This window comes from Corvus cornix, chromosome 1A, assembly GCF_000738735.6.
Source record: "Corvus cornix cornix isolate S_Up_H32 chromosome 1A, ASM73873v5, whole genome shotgun sequence".
Lineage (NCBI taxonomy): Eukaryota > Metazoa > Chordata > Aves > Passeriformes > Corvidae > Corvus > Corvus cornix.
The window spans coordinates 36,732,938-36,759,995 of record NC_047057.1 but is presented as its reverse complement, the minus strand read 5'-3'; the positions used below and the strand labels follow the sequence as shown (position 1 = coordinate 36,759,995).

Here is a 27,058-nt window from a genome sequence, read left to right as displayed (position 1 = left end):
GTTGAAACAGAGTGAAAAAACCTGATATTTCTATTGGGTTTATTTTCCATAAATCTAAAGACCGTTGTCAGATTCCCACATTCATATGTTTGCCGCAGGCAACCTGGGCAAACAGCCCTCAGCAGACCAGCCCTGTGTTCTGCTTATCTCTCCCTCTAGTGAGTAACCCCAGTTTCCACTGCAGGAGGTGCTCAGTATTTCATAGGATTGAGCCTAAACAGCTACATATATTTGGTTTCACTTGAGCCCCAGATGCCTTTTTTTTTTTTAATAGAAATTGTATTGGTGCCAGCTGTGCAAAATGGAAAATAAAAACCCCAAACTCATACAAAAAGCTCACCATTTGCTTTGTCTGATTTCTTCTTGAGCAAAGCTCTTGTGTTGAGTGAGTGCCTGGCCAGGCTATTTGTCTGAAGGCCAGGTTTTTTTCCTGGCAGTACAGTATTTTGGTGAGTTCCCCCCTGCTATCACTGCAGCTGCACCTGGCAAGAGGAAGCAACCAACAACCTAAAAAGCTCATCAGAACAATAATGTCCACTTCTCTCTTGACAGGTTAATTAATTGCATGCCAGTATATTTTGTGTGAGGTTTTGGATGGTTTTGATACTTCTCTTTCAAGTGTGTTTCCCAGTAGGATTTGAAAAAGCTGGTGCATTGTCTGCCTGTCTGTCGCTTCAGATGGTGCTTGATGCAGAAAGAAGAGATGGAGAGGAAAAGAATGAGAGAGAGAGTATGTTGGGGTGTTACAGTTAGAAAATCTTACTCACTGGGAACTGGGATTAAATAATGGTTATGGCTGACTGGAAAACAAAACCTTTGTTTCATTAAATTTTGGGGTTTGAAATTTATTTAGCCCTTTGGAAGGCAGGAGAGGGTGGTCTCCACATCAGTCCAAGGCTGCAGTTTGGGCACACATTGACTCCTTAGAGACTTTAACATGCTCTTTCATCTCCCTCATGAGTATCTGGATCCCCAGTTACTGTTTTTTTTGGTGGGAAACCTCTTTCGTGGGGGGTGAGACAGGGGAAAGAAGAAATTAAATTATCTCCTGAGGAGACTGGAGTCCCCAATGCAAATTTCACGAGCAGTTCTTGTCTTAATAAAGACAGCTTTCACCTCTTGGATTACATTATTCTAGAAATTGAAGTATCAGCATGCAAACCATGTCCTACAACGAAGGGAGTTGACCAGACATTATGATTTTTCAAACTGGAACATTTCCAGAGGTTGTATAACACTTCTTTATGTCCTCCCACCCAGAAATATATTGAGACTTATGGGAGGAAAAAGTTTGACAGTTTTCAGTGTTCTTGGAAGATCCACTGCCACAAAAGTTTTTTTTAAATGCCTTATTCATGCATTAAGACTGTATCAATGTCCACATTCAGCATAAAAGAAAGATATTCCTAGAAGAGTGTTATTCATGTCTGTAGGTTTGGAGGGCATCTGTTATATGGCCTGAGACAGAAGCTTTGTCTCCACACAAGAACTTGGCAGTGAAAGACCCTGCATGCCATGCAGTGTGCTGTCCTTCCAAACGTTTGCAGTAAGGTGGAAATGTACTGGACTTGCTGATGGCTCTGATCAAGCACTACTTTTGTGTCCACTCTATGTGGTACTGATGCAGAAATCGTGCCCTGGCATCGAGGGTTCAGCTTGACATGAATGAAGGTGAAGGACCAAGAGAAAAAAACCAAACCACAATGACTTATCCAAACACCCTCACTTATAACTGGATGTCATTTACAGTTTAGGAATTCTTCATTTCTAGATGAAGTGAATGCAGTGACACAGAAGTGAGAGGCCTGAAGGTCTAGGAAGCAACCAGACTGCATAGGAGATGTGGGAGACAGGTTATTTTTATCTGAACTTTGATGGTTTTTATCTCCATTCTATATGAGGAAGCTAGAAATAGTCTTTTTTTGGTACTAGGACAATCTGTAATAGTGTTGTGGCCTTGGAGCTGCTCTTGCTGTGGTGGGATGTAATTTTGCTCCGGATCAGGAAGCACACTATAGGCACATGGGATTCAGAATCCAAGTCCACACATTACAAGTGGTATCATGGATCTTTCTGGAGTACTTGAACTGGGGGAGGGGGGGGGTGTGTGAAAAATATTCAGTATAGGTGACTCTATTTAAATTTACTAATCTTTATTTACTAATTTAGAAAGCAGCTTCTCTTTTCATTGTTTTCCTCTAGAGAAGAGGAGGACTGGGTTCATAGATGGGAGTCACTACTGCTGCTGTGAAATCAGATTAATGTATTTATTGCAATGCTAAAAATTCCCTTTAGCACAACATTCTTCCATTTGTTGGGTGGGGATGCTACTCTCAACCTTGGTACCTTGTGTGAGTCCTGCATCACGCTCACCTGGCAGCAGTCACCCCCTGTCTCTCCCTAGGGGCCAAATTTGTAATTGCACAGAGAGACATGCACCAGAGCACCCTGATGTAAAACTGTGGGTCAAACACAATGATGTATAAGTAACCTGTATTGCAAACATAATTATAAACATAGAGTACTTGGTAAATCTTGCACACGAATGATTTTGTTCTGAGCTGTTGAGGGCAGGGGAAATACCTGACTGGCTGGGATAAATTTATGTTATAGCATCTCCTTTAGTAAAGGAAGAAGCAGCCTTTTATTCCTAAAATGGAGCAGAAAGAAAATCTCTCTCTGCCACGTGCTGAAAACTAGAAAGAACCTTTTGATGCATTTAAGTTTACTTCTGTTTCCCACAGTCTTCCTGGTTAGTCACATACAGTCTATTAATGTGTCTCCTCTCTTGCTTGGCAAAGTAATCCTGAACACTGCAAGTGATAAGTTTTTATTAAACTATTTTAATGATCATAGTCTGTCCAAGTAGTTTCAGTCCAAAAACAACCCCCCGTAAAAAAACCCCCCACAACTGATGTTTTAATGCAGTTTTGTTATCACTCTGAACATCTTAAAGGACAAAGAGTCTTAATGGTCAAGGAGTGGACTTAGGATTTAGGAGACTTGTAAGAAAACTGGGATCCTGCTAATTGTTTTGGTTTGGCTCATAAACACCACCAGTGACCAACTTCTGCTGCTATGTCAGATGCATATTTCAGCAGCACTTTTAATTCCGTGTACAAGGAACCTGCTCTTTTTTAAAAGAGATGTATGCCGGCAGATGTAACCAGTCTTGAAAGGAAAGTGCCAGCAGTAAATATCCCATGTAGACCTTAAACTGGAAATAGAAACTGCAAAATGTGCCTCAGTGCAGCATTGCGTGCCACTCCTTTCGCAGATTACATTCCCAAAAGGTCTCTAGTGAGAATAATCTGCCTGGTAGTGGCAGCAGTGGCAATTCATTCTCCCATAGTCCCCATCCTGCATAATCATCAGCAAGTTCTCCAGACATGTCAAAGATCTCCTTTACTGCATGATTTCCTAACTCTGGTTTCACCACAGAAATGATCTCTAGAGAATTCCCTTAATGCAGTTTCCACTGAATGCTGCAAATGTTGCTTTTCATTGCTGTGAGAATCATTGTAAAGATACTAGTCCAAATAATAAATAAAAAATATAAATAAATAAAGAAAAATACCAGCCCACTGCAAAAATAGCAAGTGCAGAGTCACTTGCCTTTAGCTAGCCCAGAACCCTGGTTGCACAGAAAAACAGCTACTCCAGCCAACACAACGGCGTGTTAACTCTGACACATACATGATAATCGGAGTATTTTTTGTTGCTGGCTGCTTTACTGTAGGTGAATTTTGGACATCCAGAACATCCAAATGTTTATTATATTAAGCTTATATTTCTTCCCACACCCCTTTGTGGGGAGAATGTAATTAAAAGATCCTGGTCCACTGTGTGTATTTCAGTATCGATTTTTTCATAAGTAAGTTAATAATGTAAGTTAAAAAATAAGTGGGGTTTAGAATCACAAGGAAAAGGATAAAGATATTTATTTTCTGAATAACTGTTATACTTCTGAAAGAGATGAGTTGTCATAAGCAATAGACATACATTAGCTTTCCCTGGCATTTTGGGAAGGTTTCTTCTGAAGCCTGCTGGTTTGGGATGAATGGTCTTGTCCATATCAGCACCTGGTTGTGAAGATATATATGCCATGGTGACTTGACAGGTCTGACACAGGAATTAATTCCTTGGTTTTCCTGAGGTCACAAAGCAAGTCCTGTATGGTTCCCCTCTGCTGCTAGAAAGCTCCTGCTCATCAATAACAAGCTGTTGAATAAAGGAATCTTCAGCAAGATGATGCACAATGTTGCTGTTATTTGTCCTTGTGCTGATTAGTCCAGCCCTGAGTGTAAGTATTAGTGTCAGTCCCGAGGGCAAACTGGTGATAAATCTCTAAGAGAATGTTTAAGCTAAATAATAGGAACACATTTGAAATGGTGCTGTTCGCAGATTCGGTGCTAATGCTTGCAATGGCAATAGCTTAGAACGTAATCTATGTATTAAATAATGTGTAAATTGGATTTGGAAATATTCATGAGGACAAGGGGCTAGGGGAGCCTCCTGGGTCTCTGAGCCCAATCCTCTCTTATCGAAGTGTCATATAATCCCTCTCATAAACTTGTGTAATCTTTTTCATATGCTTCTCACAGGTTCTAGAGGAGGGCCTTGAACTATCTTTTATCTCAGTTCAAGTGTCTGCTTTGAATAGGGAATGAAATCTGAATGTCACATTTGTCTGAGTATCCTAATAACTGTTGCACTGGTGGATTTTCTCTTTCTTACATTTGCTTTCTCAGTTCAATTGAACTGTCACTTCTGCGTTCCTGGAGACAAGGATAAATGGAATTTTAATGTATTAAAAACTGGAAGTAAGCTACAGGTAGTTATTTACCTTTCAAAAAACCTTCAACAAGATACTGGGCAAATGGTTGACCAATGCAATTTTTTTGCACAGTGGAGCTAAAAGATAGATCTGAAAAACATGTCTGTGTGAACTAGTGTTTTCTGGGGTGATGCACGTGGTTCCTCAGGGTCCAGATAAACCTAGCTGACTACAGTTGCAATGAATAATTCACTGTCTCTAAATTTAGCTTTGATCTATGTGATTGTGTTATGAACTTGAAACATACTCACATACATCAAGCACAGGAGTTTTAGCAGCCTTACCTTCCCTCTCTCAGAAAAACACCCTTCTGACCTGAAATTCTTCTCCAAGTGCATCACTCTTTCAGCTGTACCAGACTGTTAAGGTGCATTGATTTAGGTATCTCAAAGATATATTTTTTTTAAAATATTAAGACTTTTCAGAGGGTCATGTGAGACCATGGAGGAGGACACTGTCCTGTATGGCCTAGGTAAAGGTTAAAGATGAGATCCTGTTTCTATTTTATAGACTGTTCAGTGATTTAACTATAGAAAGGTGTAAATATTTCTCTGAAGAGGAGCTGTTTTAATTTTATTAGAAGGTAGGGTCACCATATATGCTCCCTTCCATTTTCCTGGAATCTGGTTGATGCAGAGAAGGAAGCCTTCAATCTCAAAGTGAGACCAGGTTTGAAAGAAAAAATATCTTTCATTAGATCAGTAATTAAGTTGGAAAAATCAGATGTGTTTCCAGGCACATGTGCCCTTCAGATACAAATATAAAAGTCGCAGAAACTGCACAGGGAGTGTAGGCCAGCATAAAAATCCTGATGAGGTTTTGAGATGAGGAGAAAAGATACATGACAGTGAGTGGCTGGACCAGGGGACCATGGAGTGGTATCAGCACTGGGGCAGAAGGGAGACCTCTTGCTTTTGGAGATGGAAAAAAGGAATGTGGTTATGATTTACGTCAAAGGACAAGGGCTTGAAGGTCCAGAAATGTGGAGAGAGGTAGAAAGATACAGAGATTGAGACTAACAAGCTGAGCAAACTAACTAACTAAGATGAGCAAACTAACTAACTAAGCAAACAGCCTGGGACAAATAACCAGGGTAGCACATGAAGTGAAGGCTGAGGCTGGAGCCTGAAAGAGCCTGGAAGAGTGGAGGCACATCAGCTCTGGAAAGAGAGCTGCATATGAAAAGAATGATTAGAGGTATAGGACAAGTATATACAAATAAGGTAAGAACAGGGTGCTCAGAAGAAGAGAGGAAGAAAGTCTGGGATCCAACAGTGAACCTGGGAAGCAGAGCTGGGGCTGAGAAAGGGAGGGAAGGACAGGGAAGAGACAGTACCAGGACAGGGACACACTGAAGCTGGAAATGCAGAAAAATTCAAACCCTGGACACCTGAGGGAAAAAAACCCCAAACTGTACTTCTTAGATGATTTTCAAGTCATAACCAGGGAGCTGGAGACTGCTGAGTCTTGGAACTGTGTGCTCTGCCATGGGTCAGTTAAACTACTCCTGCTCTTGGCTACCCTGCTAGTGCAAAAGGCAGAGAAGTTTCCTCTATGGGGTTGCAACTGAGACAGTTCCTGTAAGGAGCCACAGGCTGAAATTTTTGTGTTCGTGATTTGCTTTTATTAAATCTAGATTACTCCACAAAATCTGCTCTGTTGGAAGCTCATCATTAGGACTATCCTACCAAGCAACTAAGGGTTGGGCAATGCCACAGTCTGGTTATCCTGTTCCTTATGGTTTTGCTTTCCCATGACTAAGTTGCAATCATGAAGCAAAGGTACCAGTTACGATCAAATCTATTTTATTACTGTGGTGTAGGTCTGAAAAATTAAACCAATGCAACTTAAATAATGTATGGAAGGAAAGGATTCCAGTCTAACGAGGCCTGTTAATCAGCAGTTTGAGGGCTCTGCATACAATTTTGAGTACCTTGGAAATGTCTCCATCCCTTCAATTTTTAAGAAGTATTTTGGTAGTTTTCATTCTAGCACTTGTAGTAGAAGCCTTATTATGTTGTACAGGAAAGACATAGGCCTGGAAAACTTGTAAGTAATTCCAGAATGTTTTGATTAACTTTGGATAACAAAAAGAGGTTACATGAGTTGGTTATAAGGCTTCTCTGATGAAAGCTAAGATGGGCTCTATGACAAATCTTAATGGACATCAAGCTTCAAAATCTCTTCTAAATTCATGCAAGTGTAATTTTAAATTAGGCCATCAGACTTGTTTTCAGTGAGAGGAAACAGACGTAAATGAGCTTGGGTGCTTAAGTGAGGTGGAGATGATACAGATGAAAATGTTTCTGTAATTTTAATGGATGTGAGATTTATGTACTAGGCAAACTACATTATAATAGAATTTTCATTAATTTATTTTAAGAATGTCTCTCTTTTCTCCATTTGTCTGCATGGGTGTGAAAGTCTATTAATAATAAATAGTGTTATACTGAAGATTTTTTTCCAGTTTTGACCCATTGAGCCAAATGAGAACTTCTCATGATAAATCAAGTGCAGAAAGAAAGATGCTGCCTGTGTAGTATTTCAAGTTGCCAGGTCCCAGAGCCTAATCTTTTCTGTAATGATGCGAACAGCGGGAAGTCTGGAGAAGGGCAACAAAGCAAACAGAGAGGCTAATTTGACACATTATGTAAATTTGGGATTGGCTGAAATGTGTACTTCAAAATCTGCATTCTTCTTCCCTTCAGACAATTTTAGCTTCGTTTTGGAATATGCTCTTTTAGTAATAAGAAACCTCTGAACGTCTTATACCAGACAAGAATACAAGGTGTGAATTCCTCTTTTTCTCACCTTTACTTTGACTCCAGGGAGAACATCCATTGCGTTTTTGCAGCTGCTATAAATATTTTGCCTGCTTGATTTATAGCAATGTTTAATGAATGAGTGGCAGTGGTTTGCTTATCAAGCCACATAGCCATGCAGACCTTTTCAGTAAGACAAGGGCAAAGTGAGCCTTGCTGATGCCTTTTTAAAAAATGATTGCTAGAAAATAAATGCCAAGTCTAGTTAAAGTAATGCGCACAGCTGGCTGTTAAACCAAAAACATTGCTGCAATAATCCCAGCTCAGAAAAATCACAAGTGAAGCAAGCTTCATAAATTCAAGTGAATGGAAAAGGAAGCTTCTGGAGGCAGCATAATTGCTGTTCAAGGACTTCTGCTGAGTCTTCAAGAGGCAATAGCATGCAGTGGGATGTATGTTGTGTGTTGGTATGACATGTTTTATTTAGCTGCTCCATGGGACAACAAAGTCAGATGATTTTGATTTGCGTGGTGGGAAATAACACTGGTCATTTAGGAAATTAGTAATCTTCTTGGGTGGTAGGCAATCAGAAATGGAGTACAAGGTAATGTCCTGGGCAGCAGATCAGTCCTGTCCCCGGGACTCCCACTGCCTGAGGTGTGGTCCCACCACTGAAATTCATTCTCAAGTCTTCTTTCCAGTTACTTGGCGGAGAAAAAGTTCTCCATGCTGAGCAGAACATGTGTCTAAATTAGGATAGCTTTGTAAATCAGTTTTGAATTCTTTGGGAAGATATGTATCAGTTAAATGCAATTAAATTCAGCATGATTTGTAACTCTGTTTTTTTCTTTATAATCTGCTTTAAAATGTGAATAAGATTTGTTGAGTCAGACATGTATCTGGGTCAAACTGATGTTAGACTGCTGATTTACCTAACAGCTTAGTTAGACTGACTTAATTTTGGGCCTGGATTTCTGAATGTGAAAAGATGCATTAATAACCTTTCTATTTGTGCTCCAGCTGGTACTGAAAGACAACAGTTTTTAAAAATGATAATAAATGAGAAAAGAATGAGCAAGCAAGTGAACATTTGTGTTCTCACTACTACATACAGATAGCAGCCACTCTCAGCTGTAAATACTACTGCACTATAAATCTACACACTGGACATTAGCTATAGGCTGTTCTTTGACATTATAGCAATAAAAGTGTACTGACATACAGATTTTTTTCATTCAGTTATGACTGTGTGTAGAATTGTAACATCAGCAGTTTAACTGCTAAATTGAATGCCAAATATTATTAGCAGGAGAGAGTACAAATGAGGTAGAGCTGTCCTGGGGATTGAAGAGTAGACTTATCTTTTGTAGGATGAAATATTGGCAGGAGCTGTTCTAACTGTGGCTTGATGTTGGTTGAGAAATTATAATGGCCAGAGTTTCCTAATTAGGATGCTAAGGTTGGGCTGTTAGATCTTTATGTAGACATTAAAAGAACCCACTTAATGCTGACATTCCACCTTATTCCCCAGAAGGAGGATGAGTTACAGATTTTTAGAGACATAAAATTGGTCTTGGTGCCTGATACTTCATGTATCATGTTTTCGTTTGTCCTTTGATGATTTATTTAAAATGCTATATCTGTATCCATTCCTTAATCTTTGGAGAGAGATAATGTGAGAGATTATGATTTATGAGTGGTGAAGTAAATTGACAGTATGTTTGCCTTGAGTTTATCTTTTAAATGCCAGTAGTTTGGTTAGTAGCTACTGATGGTATTTGTTTTCTAAGTATATTCGGATACAGTGCACTGAAAATGCATCACACCATAAAAACATGTCACTTTTCCTTCTTTTTTTTCATGAAACGCTAATTTTCCAAAGGCTACTTACATCTAAGGAAGAATAGCAGCTTTGAGAAACAGAGTTGTGAAGAGACTGATGGTATGTTTGGTGAGATATTTGGGTTTATGTAAAATTCACATTAATATTCAAATTCCAGCACACACAACATTAAACTATATAGAGAGGTAAGTTCATCACAAGAGTTCCTTCTGAAATCACATTATGATTTTAACAGTCTCCTCATAGCCAGATGGAATTAAACAGAGGGAAAAAAATCTATCATGTTGAAATCAGAAATGAGAACAATTTGTCAAATCTAAACACAGAGAAGTCTTTTTAAAGCTGGAAGTGGTATCTAATTCTGTGATTTTGTTCCAATGTTAGTTGCTACCTTGAGTGAAGCATGCCATGTACTTTACAAATGCAGTTTCTTTTTCTGCATAAGTAACATTCATAGTTGAGTCATATTCTCATTGAATGCCCAAAACCCTCAAATTTATTGGAATTTTTATGTTTGTTTTTTTTTTTAATACTTTGGTTTTATATGACTAAGCAGCCATAAAACTAGATTAAAAAATCAGCATTGCAAGTTAGTTGGGACTGATTAGAAACAGTACGTGATTTTGGCTTTGTTCCCTGTTTGATTTGGTTTCATTCAACTTCCCTACACATCTAGGGGGTTTTCAGAAACTAACTGGCAGTTTGAATTCCTGGAAGAATAAAAACGGCTTCTGGAGAACATTAACAGACAAATATATGGAAGATTTACAGGAACTAAGACTTTTATTTCCTGAACCTTGAGAGAGAGAGAAAAAAAATCAATATCAGCTTATAATGTTTATGATGGGAAAATATAATTTTGGTATAACCACTATTAACTGTTTTAGCCTAAGAAATAGATTGATGAGTCTAAAAATACATGTGAAGAAAATTTTTAAAATACAGTTTTGTAATGAATATATATATGACTAAATTCTTGCAATCAGTGAGAGTGGGTGCATTTAATGCATAGATCAGCTTACTTTTTGTGGTCAGAGGGTTAGTAAGAGGAAGAAATTAATCAGTGATTTTTTCAAATACTTTGTATTATATTCAGAAATATGAAAAGATGAGGCTGAAACTAACAAATGTGAACAGACATCACTGGGAATAATTTTTAAATCTCCAAAGTATGGAATTTTTTTTATTTTTCAAAATGAATATGGTATTAAAAAAACCATACTGCTTTCCTTTTAAGTATTCTGTTATCCTACAGAAGTTATCCTGTTTTGAGGGTTCTGTTTAGCATGAATGATCTGGTGGGAAAGCAAAGAACCCATGAATGGAAGCTCCTCTACTCTTGTTTTGGTCAGGAAAAATGAAGTTTTTCAGTAAACTCTTACCTGTTGTGATGAAAGCCGGATTTTGGTTACAATGGTGAGCAAGCCATCAAAGCTAGTTTCTTTAGAAAAAAATCACCACGGTCTCTTTTCTTGGATGCTCTATAGCTGTATTTTTAGTCTATGAGTGTGGTGGGAAGGAATATTGATTTTTAAAAATAGTTTTAAATTCTAGCAACACACATGTATCAAATCTCATAATGTGCCTGTGAAGATATTTATTTAAAGCAATGTTTTAATCTTCTTTCTTTAAAGGCAATTCTGTACCTGCATTAGAGAATATTAAGTGTTGTATTTTCAAGGGCTTATTAAATATTCAGTTATTTTCTTTTTCTGTTGTCAAGTGTGTCAAGGGCAAACCTTCTGTGTCCTGGAAGGTAACTCAAACTAAATGAATCTTAAAAGCTGCTATTAAATGCTCACGTTAGAAAATATACATTACACAGTGAGGGGAGTGAAAGAGGTGTTGAGATCCAACCCCAGAACAAGTTGTATCCAGATGAGATACAAACTTTTTATGGGAAAACACTGAAATATGGTGAGAGATTTTATTCAAAACTTACATGTGAAGCAAGAAGTAAGGATGACTGTGGCTATTAACACTTTGCTGTGCATTAACCTCTTCACTGACGATGACCTGTCCATCTTGGAACACTAAATAATTGTGTAGAAATAGCCTATTTTAAGGGTGTGGGATGGACAGATGAAACTTATTTTGAATATGGAGAAGTATGAGTCTGATTTTCTGAGTATGTATGATACACCTGAGTGTGAAGATCCATTTGCAGCTCTGCTGTTTTGTTCAGGCTCTGTCTAGGCTGTTAAGCCCTAGAATGGCTGCAGTAAGGCTCTGGCTCCATCACAGGACAACGGCCAGTCCCATGTCTGGGTTTGCTTGGAAAGGAAACGTGTGTGTGGGTCAGATGCGAGCCACAGCATCCTCTGACCACGTGCCTTTTCCTGCTGTGAAATCCAGACATGGCCCATGAGATAAGGCTGTTGTCAGGTCATTTGCAGCCACAATTTTTAGTAACCTTAATTTTTCAAGGCACTTAAGGAGCTATGTGCAAGGTAAAACATGACTTTGGACTCATAAAAGTTCTGCTAATCCACAGACTGCTCAATTCTAGAATTGGCTGTCAATTCTGAAATTGCTTTAAACTCTGAGCTACTCAGTCCCCCATGAGACACTGAACTCGAAGTATGAATCATAAAGTTTTCTACTTCCAACAAGTTATCTTTAGGTATCTCACACACACTTTAGATTTGTGTGCTTCATTGAAAAGAAAGTTATAAATGATTAATCCACTTACTGTGAACATTAGTAGAACTTAGCAATGGAGCTTGGCTGGTGATCCCATCAACTAGACAAGCTGGGAGATGGAATCTCTACTGTCTGAACTAGTGATGCTGACACACAAGAACAGAATTGGGTGCACACTGCCTTCAAACTGAGCAGAGGGAATCCACAGCCTACTGGGAACTTTAACTGCTAAATGAGGAATATTTTGCATGCTGTGTATTACATACTGAATATTTTTGTAACTTTTAACTGCTCTCTTCTGGCAAAAATGGACTGAACTTTTTATTAATACAATTTGTATTAATTTCAATTTTGAAAATGGTAGCCCTATAGTGTGTCTACAACCATTCTGCAGCTTAGAAAAATGGTTCCCTCAGGAGGAAAAAAGAAAACCTAAATGAGAAAAGTTAATTTTATCACATCCATTGAAATAAACAAGAAGCAATTATTTTTAAAAAAGAACCTTTTTAAGAAGTGAGAAAGGATCATGATTACTTGGATATTATTTGAAATTTTTCTTCAGCTTTTTTTGAAGATATTGAAAAAATGTGTTTGGGCTCAAATCTTAGGTTTAAAAAAGGGGGTGAATAAGCTGTTTTGCTCTATGCCAAGGCTTGAACTTGTTTTGCAGCTAGTCAAAACCAAATGTTTTTCAGAACTTCAAAGAAGTTTCAGAACTTCTCACAGTGAAAGGTTGCTAATGATTCAAACAGAAAATTGTCTCTTGCTGTAACCTTTCTGAAATAATGATTAGGCTAACTGCTTTTAGATTTCTGCTCTTCATAAAAGAAAAGAGGGAACGAACAAATAGTTGTGTGTGCTACCCTGGTTATTGTAGACCGAGGTACTAATGCAGGACTGAGGAATAGGACTTGGTCGGTCACGACCACCAGAGAATCTGTGAGTTCAAATCTGTACGGACTCTGTCTGAAATGTGCTGCTTGCCCACATGAACAAAAATGGATATATTTTTAGAGGCTAATTACTTTAGAGAAGCTGGAATTAGGATGAAGGAGAAGGAAAGCATAAAGTGAGGATAGCACATGACTTCATTTAATTTCTTTCATTACAGATATGTATGAAAAACATACCAGAGACTTTTCAATGCATTGCCTGGTATTATGTAACATAGTACTAAGGAAGCATCTTTGTTAATGTAAAGTTAATCCCTAGGCATTTTTTGTTTGGCTGATAAAATGTTCCTTCTTGCACTGATCTTTGCATTCATTCTTGTGTGTTCTCTGACCCATCTGACTATTGCAATAACACTGTAGGTCTCTTGTGTATGAGGCTTCATCTTGCTAGGTGCTATGCATGCTCTGTCCTGATCCAAGGAGCTGGCAGTTTAAAATCAAATGCAATGAGAGATAAAAGGAATGTGTGCCTTTGCTCAAAATCAGTGATGCCATGCATACGCATGGAAATGTGTGCATCGTATTGTTTTACATTTCTATGAGTGGTTATTGTGGGCTTATCAAGAAATCTGTCACCAGATTGATAGTGTTTTCTTGTCTTTGTTCTAACCTCTGGGAGATGACTGTCTTTAGGATAATGTAGTAAGATAGCGGATTTTGGACATGATTGAATGTCTTTTTCCTTTAGGGATAATAAAACACTAAATGTAGCTGCACAGCTAAAAATTTCAATCTGCCTTGCCAAGTGCCAAGTGCAGTGTCAATGCAGTGTCAGTGTTAAGCAAAACAGTAATAAATAGCTTGTCAGGCAGTTCTACCTGTAGCTAATCTCTTGGTATTTGGCATTTTTCTTTAGAAAGGTTCTGAACCTGAATGGACTCCCGTTCTGAAATACAGTCCAGAAAAAAGTGGTAATTATTTACATACTGTTAGATTCACTGCACTGTTGAGTGCAGAGTTAATCCTTATTATATCTGAGTGGTTGGTAAATTATATAGTTGTTGGTAACTTTTACTTTGGTTAGGCTGAATGTAGTTTTCTTTTATTTTCAGACCAAAAAAAAAAATTTCACAGTTGTCTGAAATCACTAAAGTGTTGCCGTTGAAGAGGTTGTCTAATATTTTATCTGTCAAAAGTTCCCTCCCAAATTACAAACTACAGTGCTGACTTAGCTTCAGTGATTCTCAGCCTCCAAAGATTTCTTTGCTTTTTATCCTTGACTGTGTAGAAGGATTCTGGAGGATGCTCTAAGAGACACCCAAGGGTCATTCTTAGCCCACCAGTGGCTTAGAGTCTGATAAATTCTCTTTCCATCTCGTGGAGAGGTTTTGCAAAGTTCTGCTGAGTTTAATTCACTTAGGTTATATAAATCTGGTTGTATTTGCTGTCTCTAGTTGTCTCACACAAGACTGAGGATCTTTTGTGTATGTTGGTGTCAGGTGCTGTGAGCTATGAACATGCAGCCATTCTGTAGTTAAGGCAAAGGCAGAAAAGCCTGTTCAGTAAAAACCAGACAGTGTAAGATTTTTTGCTTAGCTTGTGGCTAGAAGTCCAGACTGGATGATAAGTGTTCAGTTCCGTTTCAGAGTCAGTCCTTTTTGAAAGGTAACAGATTTAGTGTTTGCAATTGTAGGGCATGGTGTAGTAACTTTTTTCCTTGACTGAGGAAAGGAAGCCAGAAATAAACTGCAAATATCTGATATAGGTAGTTATATGGGAATTTTCACAGATCCGTCTCGTGAGTCTGAATGCAATAAATTTGCCAGGCCTGCATTGTAAATTTAAGCTTGTTTCCAGAATAAAAGGAATTCTTTCTACAGGTTGTAGAGACAATATTTTGTTGTCTAACCAACGTTCTGTGTTAGAAAAATGCAAGCATTCAGTATTGTATGAACCCAAATGAGTTCCTGTGGCACATAACACTAAATCTGAATGCTAATACTAAATTCACTCATTGATATCCGAAGTACACAAAATCAGTTTTGCCACAATGTTGTATCCTGGATCAAAGTGTCAGAACAGAGGCATTTCTGCTTATGGCTATTATTTTGTCTGCCTTCCAACTAGATTTTTTTCCAATGGTGTTCAAGATTTCAGTGTGGTAACATATAGGTATTAGATATTTTTGAAAACCTCTTTAGGCATTTTTTGCCTCTTTGAGCCCCTAACACTTTCAAAAATCTTCATGTCTCCAGAAGGCTTTTTTTCCCCCAGAGTAATATTGGCTATAAAATGTCTATTAAGATGCAAATTTGAAATAAAAAAATATTTTTGTTTGTGTACCACACCACTGCTGTTAGAGTGCTAGCTAATATGGTAATGTCATTGAAAAGAAGTTAACCATTGTAGCAAAGGAACAACTGACTTCAAAACACTTTTTCATTCGGTCTGTTTTATTCAGTGTAAGAAAATCTATCTCCTGCTCTAGCTGCTTGGCTCGGTGTTATTTTTTGAGATCCTGTCCTGGATGTTCTCTGTTATTCAATGCTTGACTGCGATGGCTGAGTTGAAGATCAGGAAGTATATGTTTTTTAAATCCTAAACAATTCTCTGTGATGGCTGTTTCCAGGTTATTTACCTGTATTTTATCAATTCATGTGCCTCTACTAGAACTGAATTTGTATTTCCCTTTTTGTTTGGATTGTCCGGGATTTGTAACTTGGTTAGCAGGATTGTGGATCCTAAGACTGTGGCAAAGCTCTGCCGCCATAGTGTGTGAGGTTCTGCAAGATTTACTTTTAGTGCTGCCCAAGAGAATCAGTGATGGATGACTACAAACATAATAGGCAATGCAACCAAATCTACCTGTAAGACAGAAGGCATTTTCTATCAGTAAATATCCTGTATTTGTGAATCATTGACAATTCAAAGGAAACCCAGTTTGGATCTGCTCCTAGATCCCTCTGAGGTGCCCTTCAAGACAAATGTGGATTCTGAACCATAATCTTGAGACCGTTACAGCCAGCCCACATTTTCCACTCTGTGAGAGGTGAACATCTTTAAGTATTGCTGTGGTTGGTGTTTACAGGGACTGTTTGCAAGGAGCCTTGACAACTGAATCAAATTCAGACAATTTAGCACAGATTAAAGAATTTGTTGCCACCTTCCTATTGAGTTGCATTTTGTCATGGTGTCCATTGCCAAGACTCTTCCTGCTCCTGGACTCCTGGCCTGCTTGTGAGAGCTGTCTGCTGCTCTCCTCTGGCCTAGATGGAAATTTTTATGCATATGAATTTGTCAGCCATTTGGGGACGAATGAGTGAAAGTTTTACTATAAACACCAACATCATTAGTATTAATGTAAAGAGCTGTGCAGTTCTGATGTCTCTTTTATCTCTTTGTGTTTCAGTTCATCGCTTTTGCCTCTTTATTCTTCATCTTAGTTTCAATCACAACCTTCTGCCTGGAAACACACGAGGCTTTCAATACTATTATAAACAAAACTGAGCAGGTCATCAACGGGACAGAAGCTGTGCTACAATATGAGATTGAGACAGATCCTGCACTGACATACGTGGAAGGAGTCTGCGTGGTATGGTTTACATTTGAATTTTTAGTACGTGTTATTTTTTCTCCCAACAAACTTGAATTCATCAAAAACCTCTTGAATATCATTGACTTTGTGGCCATCCTGCCCTTTTACCTAGAAGTGGGCCTGAGCGGGCTCTCCTCCAAAGCTGCGAAGGACGTGCTTGGTTTCCTCAGGGTGGTAAGGTTCGTCAGGATCCTCCGGATTTTCAAGCTCACCCGGCACTTTGTGGGGCTCAGGGTGCTGGGTCACACTCTGCGAGCCAGCACCAATGAATTTCTGCTGCTGATAATATTCCTGGCACTCGGCGTTTTGATATTTGCCACTATGATCTACTACGCAGAGCGGGTGGGAGCCCAGCCTAATGACCCGTCCGCGAGTGAACACACACAGTTCAAAAATATCCCTATCGGCTTCTGGTGGGCTGTAGTCACCATGACCACCCTGGGATATGGGGATATGTATCCACGGACTTGGTCAGGCATGCTGGTGGGAGCCCTGTGTGCACTGGCAGGAGTGCTCACCATAGCCATGCCTGTGCCTGTGATAGTTAACAATTTTGGGATGTACTACTCCCTGGCCATGGCAAAGCAGAAACTGCCAAGGAAGCGAAAGAAGCACATCCCTCCTGCTCCTCAAGCCAGCTCACCCTCCTTCTGCAAGACAGACTTGAACATGGCCTGCAATAGCACACAGGGTGACATCTGCCTGGGCAAGGACAACCAGCTGATGGAACACAACAGATCATCAGGTAGGACCCCACTGGAAATGCATGTCCTCTGAAAACACTTTATAGACCAGTATGTTTGGTAGGGGTCAGAAAGCAGCCAGTCTTTCTGCCAGGAGAAGATGTAGCTCCCACCCTTCTCCCCTCCAACATTTGCGTGTGTCAGTCTCATAGAGGACAAAATAGGTATAGTGATGTTCCCAAACCTCTATGTAGCTGGTCTATACAGTTTTGCTTGCTCTGTTGAGAATGCTTTCCTGCTGATGATATCAACCTTTTCTTTTGCCTGTTGTTTGTTGCGTTGTATGGATGTTTCTTGTTTTTCTGCATGACTGTGACTATTTGAGCAGCCACCGTGTCCCACCCTGTTGGACTCCATGGTGTTTTGCCTCAGTGTCTGTCTCTTGTGTCAGCTTTGCCTGTGCCACATCGTGGCCTGTTAAGCAAGATCCTACAAAGAAGCAGTCATTTAAAAGGAGCAGGTGCTTTACATCCAAAGCCCAGCACTCAAAGGAAATAGGAAGAAATTTTCTTTCTAGTTTTCTTTCCATTTGGCATTCTGCTTCCCTGGCTAAAAGAACCTCCTTCATCTGTGTTAGATGAGACATTGCATGATATTTACTATTCATTAAATTATACTAGCATAGCTGATGTAATTCTTGTCAAGAAAAAAGAAAATTACAGCCCTCAGCACCATCATTGCTATTAGAGTTGATTTTTGTGATTTCTATTACCTTATTTGTTAGAGTTCCAAATGATGAATAAGGAGTATTTTGTGCTTTACTCAGTGAAACTACGTATCAAATGACAGCCTCAGTCCCTCCCAGCCACTGCTCCATATTCCAAATCTGTTGCAGTTAAAGAGTAAATTTTACCTCTCAGTATAATTCAATAGTTTAGCAGAATTAGCAAGAATTTTTTTTTGTTTGTTTCTTAAGCCTATTTATTCTTCAGCCAACCACAATCTGTTTATAAAGCTCAATACCGGTCATTAGACTCCTGTTGTAAAGCTGCTAAACAATAATAAGAGCAAAGCCACTCATGACTGGTGTAATTCAGTAATTGAAATTTAGTTTTTAAAAAGAAGAGTCTGGAAAATCAGTCTCTGAACGGTATTCTTTTTTGGTCTGTTGCTCTGTTACTGAATAGCATTTATGTTCAAAGAAGCTTGGTTTCACTCTCCGAGTTACTGTTCACAAAGTTAACACATCTTTTTGAACATCCTAAATATATTTAAGAGGATGGAAATGCTTGAAAAGACTCTGACAGTAAAATATAGTTAGTTTTTCAGTGCTTTGGCTGATACCCACTTTGAGATAACATCTTTCAACTATTAATGATAACAGCTTTTTCATGCCATCAGGTCCTACTAAAGGTATTCTGAATGGAGAAGGCTCAGTGTGATCACTCTGTCTCTCACTAAGAGACACCTTTTTTTTGTATCTATCGATTTATTTACAAGGGGTTATAATCCTTGAAGTTAGAGAGAAAGCAGACATGCAAGAAGAAGCCATTTTAAAGTGTTATCTTTCTTTTCAGTAGTGCCACTGCTTGCATCATGCACTGTAGCTTTATTTCTGATAGAGAATGTTATTAGAGTCACTATGAATTCTGTGCAAAACTTCAAGGCTGAATCCTGCCCTTTGCATTCACAGTTCAGAAAAAACATGCTCAGGTTTAAATGCAAAGGTAAAGCTGAAGTTATGTGCTGTACTGAGAAGAGATTTTTTTCTTGATGTATGGCCTGAATTTGAAATAGTACATAATTTTAAAAGAGAGTCCTTTGGGAGCGACAAATCAGGAGAGGTACAATTTTTGCCATTTGACAAAATAAAGTACAGAGATCAAAGACAGCATTTAATGTTGGGTACTTATGATGACAAGCAGTGCAAGTGTAATAAATATGGAAATGAAAGCTAAGTGTGTTATTAAACACTGTATAGTGCCAAATGTTGAAAATATAGGTCTTCTGGATAAGGGCTTGTCTTTAAAACATTAAGCAGTATATTCTAAACAAAAATGCCTAACATGACTTCTTGTTTAGCAAAAACAATAGTCAAAATAGTAAATTAGTGTTTGAAATATCCAAGGCTGACTGTATTCTGACAAGTTACAGTCCAGAGTAGGTAACTAACTGAGCCTTGGTTTGACTATTTCTTAGTTCATGTTAGTTTAATCTAATTTTATATAAATTTTAGAAGGACAACAGGAAAGTCAAAAGATCATTTGTTCTTGAACAAAACGTATACCTTTTGCCATTTTGTACTGATTAATGATGAATTGCAATCTTGTTTTCTTCTATTGATTTACTTTATAACAACTTTTTGAGTGATGGGAATATCTGGCATTCAGCATAAGCTCTTTGTGATGTCTCATTTCCTCATTCATTATTGTCTGTAAATGGGCATGGTGCTTTAACCAGTGTTATCAGGTGAAGACAGTGCAGGAAGTGAGCAGCCACTCTCACCTGGTGAAAGGCTCCCTCCCATCAGACGTTCTAGTACAAGAGACAAAAACAGAAGAGGGGGAACATGTTTCCTACTGACAACAGGTGATTACACGTGTGCTACTGATGGAGGGATCAGGAAAGGTATGGACTTCTTTCATTAGATCATAAAAGGTTACTCAGCAATATGCTTGTGAAAAAAAATCTTAGAGTAAAATGATGTGCACAATGCTCTAAGAGGAAAGACTGTACTCACAATGTATCTTTTTTTCTTTACTCTTAGTCATTCTTTTCCTTTTAGAAACACTCATCCCCTTTAGTCTTCAAAAAATGTGCTTGATGTTGGACCCTCATTTCACTTGTGTCTTCATTTGTCTGTAATCTCTAATGGAAAAGCCTGCAGTTCAGACCTTGCTCATTCTACCACTCATCATTCAATACAATTTGTCATTCTAAAAGACAAATTAATCATGTTATAACTTTGTTCTGCTCTTAATAACTTAATAATATTTACAGCTGAATACACTTTAGAGGTTGAAATGTCAGAAGTAAGCCACATTATTGCTCTTAACACAAAAAAAGCATATCCTGAGACGATATTTAGATTTCTTTCAAATAAAAGTTTGAGCTTATAATGCCAAAAAATGTTTTTTTTCTTGGCAATACACCAGTGATACTAAAAGATGACTGTCTACCCCAACCATACTCAACTAGGTAGTAAAACAATGCTTGACCTTGCAAGGTGCTAAAAATGCCTTTCTAGTTATTTAGCCTCTTCAAGTCTGATTGCTTGCTGCTCAGTAGGATGGGTGCCCCCAGGTGGAGTTTGCAAAACCGTTTCTTACTTGTATCTCCCACATGACTGATTGTTTCTACCCCAACAGGCCACATCTGGCTGTGGCTGCAAACCTAGCATCAGGACATAGCCCTAAGATCAGCAATGCCGGGGTGATCTTCTCATTTCCTTAGACAGGAACTGCTTTTGTTTCTTGGCAAATTATATTTTTCTGACACTGTATGATTCCAACAGATTCTACATTCCTGGGTGCTGATGTGTAGATTTTCACCTCAGGGTTCATCTGAAGTAGCCATGTGGCACTGGGCGAACATTTTTGCCTGAGATTTTTCTGGCTTTTTTTTGTTTGTTTGTTTGTTTGTTTTTTTAACTTGCTTGTTGTATAGCAAACATAGCTGTCCCAGCTAGCCATATACTCTAAAGTAATTCTCTTAAATTGTTCTGCAAATGCTCTTTTTACACTTCAAAGCCTGAGCTCAGTATGTTAAACCTGTGAAGGCAGATATGCAACCAATTCCATGTGTATGGTATTTGCAAAGAGTATGACTCTCTCTGTGCTCGGGCATTTTACATACTCCTATATATAATGTTTAGCTTAAATGAAAATTCACTGCAAGCATGTTTTTGCACAGATTTACTACATTTTTCCCTGAGCATATATTTCACACAGTCTTCTCAACAACTAGGATTATTTAAAATATCTCTAATGTTAAGAGTTTTTGAGGAGGTCAAGAACACCTGAATAAGGTAGATTGCCATGGTGTCTTGCAATATCAGGTTTTTGGGTTCACTCAGCAACTTATGGCAGTAACAATGACTAGAGAAGATCAGAAATGATAAAAGAAGTTAACCATCAGCTGCTAAAGATGTATTTATATAACAGTAAAACATATTTTATCCTGGAACATTTTAATTTGTAAATCTAGATTTAAAAGAAAATGCTTTTATAGTTTTACTAGAAAACTGGGGCTTGAGTTCAGAATGGACAGTTTTTTGATGAGAAATGTGCTCTTTGTCTGGCTCTGATGATAATCTTAGTTGAGGCTGAAATGTTTTAGCCACTGGCTTTGGAGTGTATTTTACACAGAGTAGGGAAGTTAGGTCATAAGCAGAAAATATCTTCAACTAATATACAAATGGGTTTGAATGATTGAATTTCATGTGCACATCAAGTCTACTATTTTTATGTTTTACATTTTCCCTTTATTTCTTTCTCGTGGTACGTTCTTCTTGTTTGGTTTGTTCCTTGGTTGATTCTTGGTTGGGTTTAATTATAATTTATTCTGAGCTTTTTTGCATTAACAGCTTATCTCCATCTCTAAGATGATACTGATCAGAGCGGCTCCACTAAAATACCTGAAAAGTACTGATTTTGTATCATGTGTTTCTCACTATTCATCTTGTGTATCTGGTTTTCACTTTTTAGGAGCTTCTATTTTACTCATAATCTGTACCATCTTCCTCTATCAGTTCTTTCCTTTTATCATTAGAAGAGTAGCAAGAAAATTATCTTAAAAACTACTTTCCTAGCTTCTATGTAAAAAGCTACCTGATTATTTTGATTTCTTTTTAAAAAAGCTTTATGTTTACAGGGAGTTTAAATATATACACTAGCATTGTGCTTCCCTTTAATTCCTTTTTCAAACATAATTTTTTCTAATCGATGTAAATACTGATAAAAACTCAGAAACTGGAGGCTGTTTCAGAAATGTTTCAGAATTCTGTGTAGTATCACAGTCTAGCCTGCCCTTGCCATCTGGAGAGAACATTGCACAATGTTTTAGCAGACATGAGGTTTTACATTTGCTTTAAGTATAGCTTTAAAGTATGGGGGTCCCTGTAGGTAAGAAATATGTTAATCGTTGTAAGGGGAGAGCCTAAGATATAATTTTTCCTAAAGATGCTGTTAACTGTCTGTTACCTAGAGATCTGGAATTTGAGCCAGTAACCATTTCAATCAGAAAAAAAAATAGCTTGCTGATGTTCCATGTGTTGTTTAGCTTTATTGTCATTGGTATTTTAGAGTTTCTGTGGGAAAAGTCTCATTATTTCCCTGTAAACAATTTAGACCTTAACACCTTAACCTGACAAATGCTTAAATTCATACTTGTCTTCAAGGAAATAAGTTCTGCCAGTGAAAAATTGGTGAGACTTCTCATGCTTGCAATGAAGCATGTATCCATGTACTTGAGGAGCAAGGTCCTGCCTGGCTTAATCTTTGTTGTATTTCCTTGCTGATATCTCTCTTCCGACCAATGAGCAGATCCTTTTGTTAACAAATGGGGTTATTCAGGAGCTGCTGAAAATACTTGAATATGAAGATAGTGATGCATCAAATAGCAATGTTTTTTCATTGCTATACAGCATAGCCTCTACAAAGTGAAAACAATCCACAGTAGTAAAAAGTAGATAGCTAGAGCTCACAGTGTATGTGAACAGAAATGTCTGTAAGTGCAATGTTCCCTTCAAATTGTGAAGCATTATGTGGTTGCCTCATTTAATGATTAATTATTTACTACTTGCTTATATGGATTAATTGATTTCGTTCAAATAATCTGGAAAAGAAGCACAAATTCAATGTTTTAAGTTTGCCATTCAGGAGGCATTTACAAATATGTTGAACTTTGCTGTCTTACTAGACTTTAAAATTAGAACCAAAGTCTAAGGGTTAATATTTCTGAAGATGAAGCTTCTTATAGTATCATTCGGTCCTCTGCAAAACTGATTTACACATGCTGTATAAAATTTATCTGGTTTCTGGTTTATTTATTTTAAAGAAAAAATTGTCCTTTATTAGAAATCGAATTTAGCAGAGATTATATAGTTCTAACAGTTTCTGTAGTCTGTCTTAACGGGTTTTTGGTTATGCTTAGCCAGATAGCTCAATCAGCCTGGTGGGATCCTTTATCTTGCACTTTGCTGAAGGTTGCTGTGCAACCCTGCTGAAGCCCACAGAGTGATACTAAGTGCAAGAGGGGATGTGGAAGAGCAGGTCAGACCTCTTGTGTGGCGGTCTGTTTAATTTTTGGGGGAAAAACAGGTGCACTACTTTGTAAATAATTTTATTTATTAATATCTTTTGGGAGTAATGTGTCTTAGCACCGAGTTCTTTTGCAGGCAGATCCCCTCTGAGTCCCTGATAGCTCCTTGGATTACATTACATTGTACTGTTTGTCTTTGTCTATTTTTTGGCTGAATTCAACTGATGTCTGTGCATTTTCTCATACAAGGCTATGAAAAATCTCGAAGCTTAAACAACATAGCTGGCTTGACAGGCAATACTCTGCGACTGTCTCCAGTAACATCACCCTACAGCTCACCTTGTCCTCTAAGGCGCTCTCGGTCTCCCATCCCTTCCATCTTGTAAACCAGATGGCATCAATCGGCTACATAGTATTAGATCAAATACTGTTTACCATATAATAAAATAAATGTAGCAGTAAGCATAGGCTCCACAAATATGGTCTAACTCCCGCATGATACAACTGTCAGTAGCAAGAAAAGCCACTTGGGTAGCTGAAGATTTTTGTCTTGGCTTTTAAAGGTTACTTTAAGGTAGCATTTCTCCTTTTATCTACTATATTGTCCTACTTTCCTGTGGCAATAAAAGGACAGTTAGTGGATGCTGTTGTCCAGTATATTCAATAAATAAGCATATTTTCAGGGAGATTGACTTAAAATAATGTGCTTCCAAGTAATTATCAGTCCCTCCATTGAACCTTCATTTCTTGTGACTCTAATCCATTCTGAAGATGTCTGCTCTGAAGGGTCTGCTCATTTGCATGGACCATCCTGTCTCCATCACCTGACAAGCAGTGTTGCCGATCGTGGAGACCACAGAGGGCTCTGGATGTGTGTTCTCACATTGTTACCATCCTGCTGAAATGAAAGCACTGATAAACTGGTCTGCATGTGGGATTGTTTTTCTTTGTTTAACCTTTTCCTTTATTTTTTTAACTATCTACTTGTTTATAAACGACTTTATTTTGTGATTAACTTATTTCGGTACTGGATTGCTGTATCAGAGTTCTGAATGTCTCCGGTTGTTTGCACACAGATAACTGCAAAGAGGTTGTCATTACTGGTTACACGCAAGCAGAAGCCAGATCTCTTTCTTAATGGCTTGGGGAAGGCACAAAACATGCAAGAAAGGTAAACGCCATCCAGACTTGCAATTTTAAGCTAGCAAGTGCTGCTTGGTACTATAGTAATTTCTCTACTCCAGGGTTCTTCAACATTTTCAGAAGCTGAGTACCAAGTAAAATTGAAATAATTATTGGGGGCTTTTTTGTACCATTGTAAGAGAGTAGTAGTTCTCAAGTTGGGTTTTTGACCAGCCTTATACCTCTGGCTCACGGGCTTCAAAAATTTCTTCAGTCAATGTTTTTTGAGGTGCTTTGTCCTTTATGTTGTTTGTCTGTCTGTTTTGCAACCTGTCTCCTTGTATTCTCCATCTGTCTCCATAAAGCACAGAGATACTGTTAAAATGCCCCCCTCTTTTAAGTTGAACTAAGAACATTTTTCTTTTCTCTTTTTTCATATGGACTATACATCCATGTATAGATAGAAATATATATATTTTTCAAGTGCAGTTAGTATCATCTAGACTAACTCGCGTGCACTCCTAAGATTTTTCGAGCAGCTTTTCAGCACTGACCGGTTGCCTATTGCATCAATCTTCCTCCTAGCAACCAGCATTTATTACAATTTTGAAACTGTATCTCCTCTAGTGGCTTTTTCATTCAATATTAACCTCTGTTTATGCAACAGGACAAATGCTATGGCAAATCTGAGGTTCTGGGCTGGTGAGGAAAAATTACCCTTAAACTGTAGAGTTTTAGAGCTACATGGGGAAGACCATAATGACTGAAATATTAAGTGATCCTTGAAATTGTTGAATAATACCTGATTGTCATGTTTTATTTTTTGTTAGGAAAAGAAACTCAACTTATTGTTGACCATGTAACATGTTCTTCTGTATATAGCCTAGCCCGATAGCATGACCTGCATGTCAGAATTCTTGTACAATAATGTATTTATCAAAGTATACATTTCTGATATTTAGAGATGTACATTGATTTACTTTTGGTAAAATATTGTCAATAGAGAGATAATTGCAAACAGCTTTTAGCAAATGAATTAATATAATATCTGGTGCTGCTGTTATATTAACTACAGTGTTGTACAGAATTTATCATGGATTTTTGACTGCTGAAAAAGGGACAATGGAATTTAGCCATACCAAGGACTGTACTGGAAAGAGACTGCTGCTGCTGAATGGGCCCTGATAAACAACTAACACCTTGAGGAGGTCACTGAGACTTTGCGTGCGAAGTAGAGCTTGTTAAAGAAGATGAAAGACCGCTCATAATTACTGCTGCCAGAGGAAGGGGTGACAAGTCACTGTTGATGAGTCAGTGTAAATAAAATACGTGTGCATGGAATATCAGTTTTTATCTATATCAAGGAAAGCTGAATTCATGTCATCATTGCTAAGGCTCCATGCAAAGACCCACACCCCTGTGTTTATTATTCCTGGTTCCTGCAGTAAGTTGTGCTGTGGATCATACAAAGACACATGCTTAATAATGATAGTGATGTCAACTACATCTGTCTTGACTTCTGTCATACTAATGGCATATATTGCAAAAGTCACAAATTTGAACAGAGTAGGTTTGCATAAGTCCTTGCTTTCTCAGTTTGCCATGACCTAAATTGTTATGAATTCTAGTGTACATGCCAAGTCCTAAGTTTACTTTTCACTTTGATAACAAAAATGTGACTGCAGACAAACATCACTGACTTTGTTCACAGCACACAGTCTTCTTTAATTGTTACCTCAAACTATAAGTATTATCAGAAATAAAATTCTGGCAGCAAGACTATTTCGTGGTTTTTTTTTTTTTTCATTTGAAGTGTTGCAAACACAACATCAATAAGTATAAAAGTTGTATTAAAATTATATTCTACAAATGTATATTTTACATAAAAGATATATTCTTTGATAAGTTATTTTCTGTGCTTTTTGTGGTAAATGGAACTAGTCTATTCTATGTTTATGAGACATTGTAGTGCTACGATGTGGTAATTATGTTCTCTCCATCCTATTCAGTGGGAAATTCTCCAGACTCTGTTTTGTCACCCTGGTGTCCCGATTGTAGGGACCTGTCCCAGTTGTGAAACTCTGTATTGTGGAACTTCTGTGAACATGTCAAGGTGCATGCACAATCCTGGTTAAAACCAGTGGAAATGTAATACCTGAATTGGAGAATAAAAGGCAAAAGACCTGGGGAGGAACTTGGAACATATCTTCTGCACTGGCTCATGAGCTTTCTTTAGCTGTATCGGTTCCCTGCCTGCTGCTGGCCATCCCTGTTCTCAAACCAGCTTCCTGGAATGCATGAGGAGCTAATTCAAAAATGAGCATGAGCTGGCTTCTGCAACAATTGAAAATCTATCAGCTTGTTAATGACCCTATGCCTCATTTGGAAGGTTTGGTCAGGCTGGGTAAAGTCTGATGGG

General features: G+C 38.1%; 1 protein-coding gene across 11 annotated transcripts in view; it reads left to right on the top strand.

Moving 5' to 3' along the window:
• Window positions 1–26,844, top strand: part of KCNC2 (potassium voltage-gated channel subfamily C member 2) — a 100,126-nt gene extending 73,282 nt beyond the window's left edge. The window contains exons 2-5 of one of the 11 annotated variants that reach the window (XM_039570470.1): window positions 16,388–17,318; window positions 19,717–19,884; window positions 24,594–24,688; window positions 25,715–26,844. In XM_039570470.1, the coding sequence (XP_039426404.1) occupies window positions 16,388–17,318; window positions 19,717–19,884; window positions 24,594–24,655 (1,161 nt within the window). In that variant the 3' untranslated portion in view covers window positions 24,656–24,688; window positions 25,715–26,844. Of the gene's footprint in view, window positions 1–16,387; window positions 17,319–17,644; window positions 17,777–19,716; window positions 19,885–23,766 lie in introns of all 11 variants that reach the window. The other 10 variants (XM_039570477.1, XM_039570471.1, XM_039570468.1 and 7 more) reach the window with 10 other exon arrangements.
• Window positions 26,845–27,058: the final 214 nt, after the last annotated feature.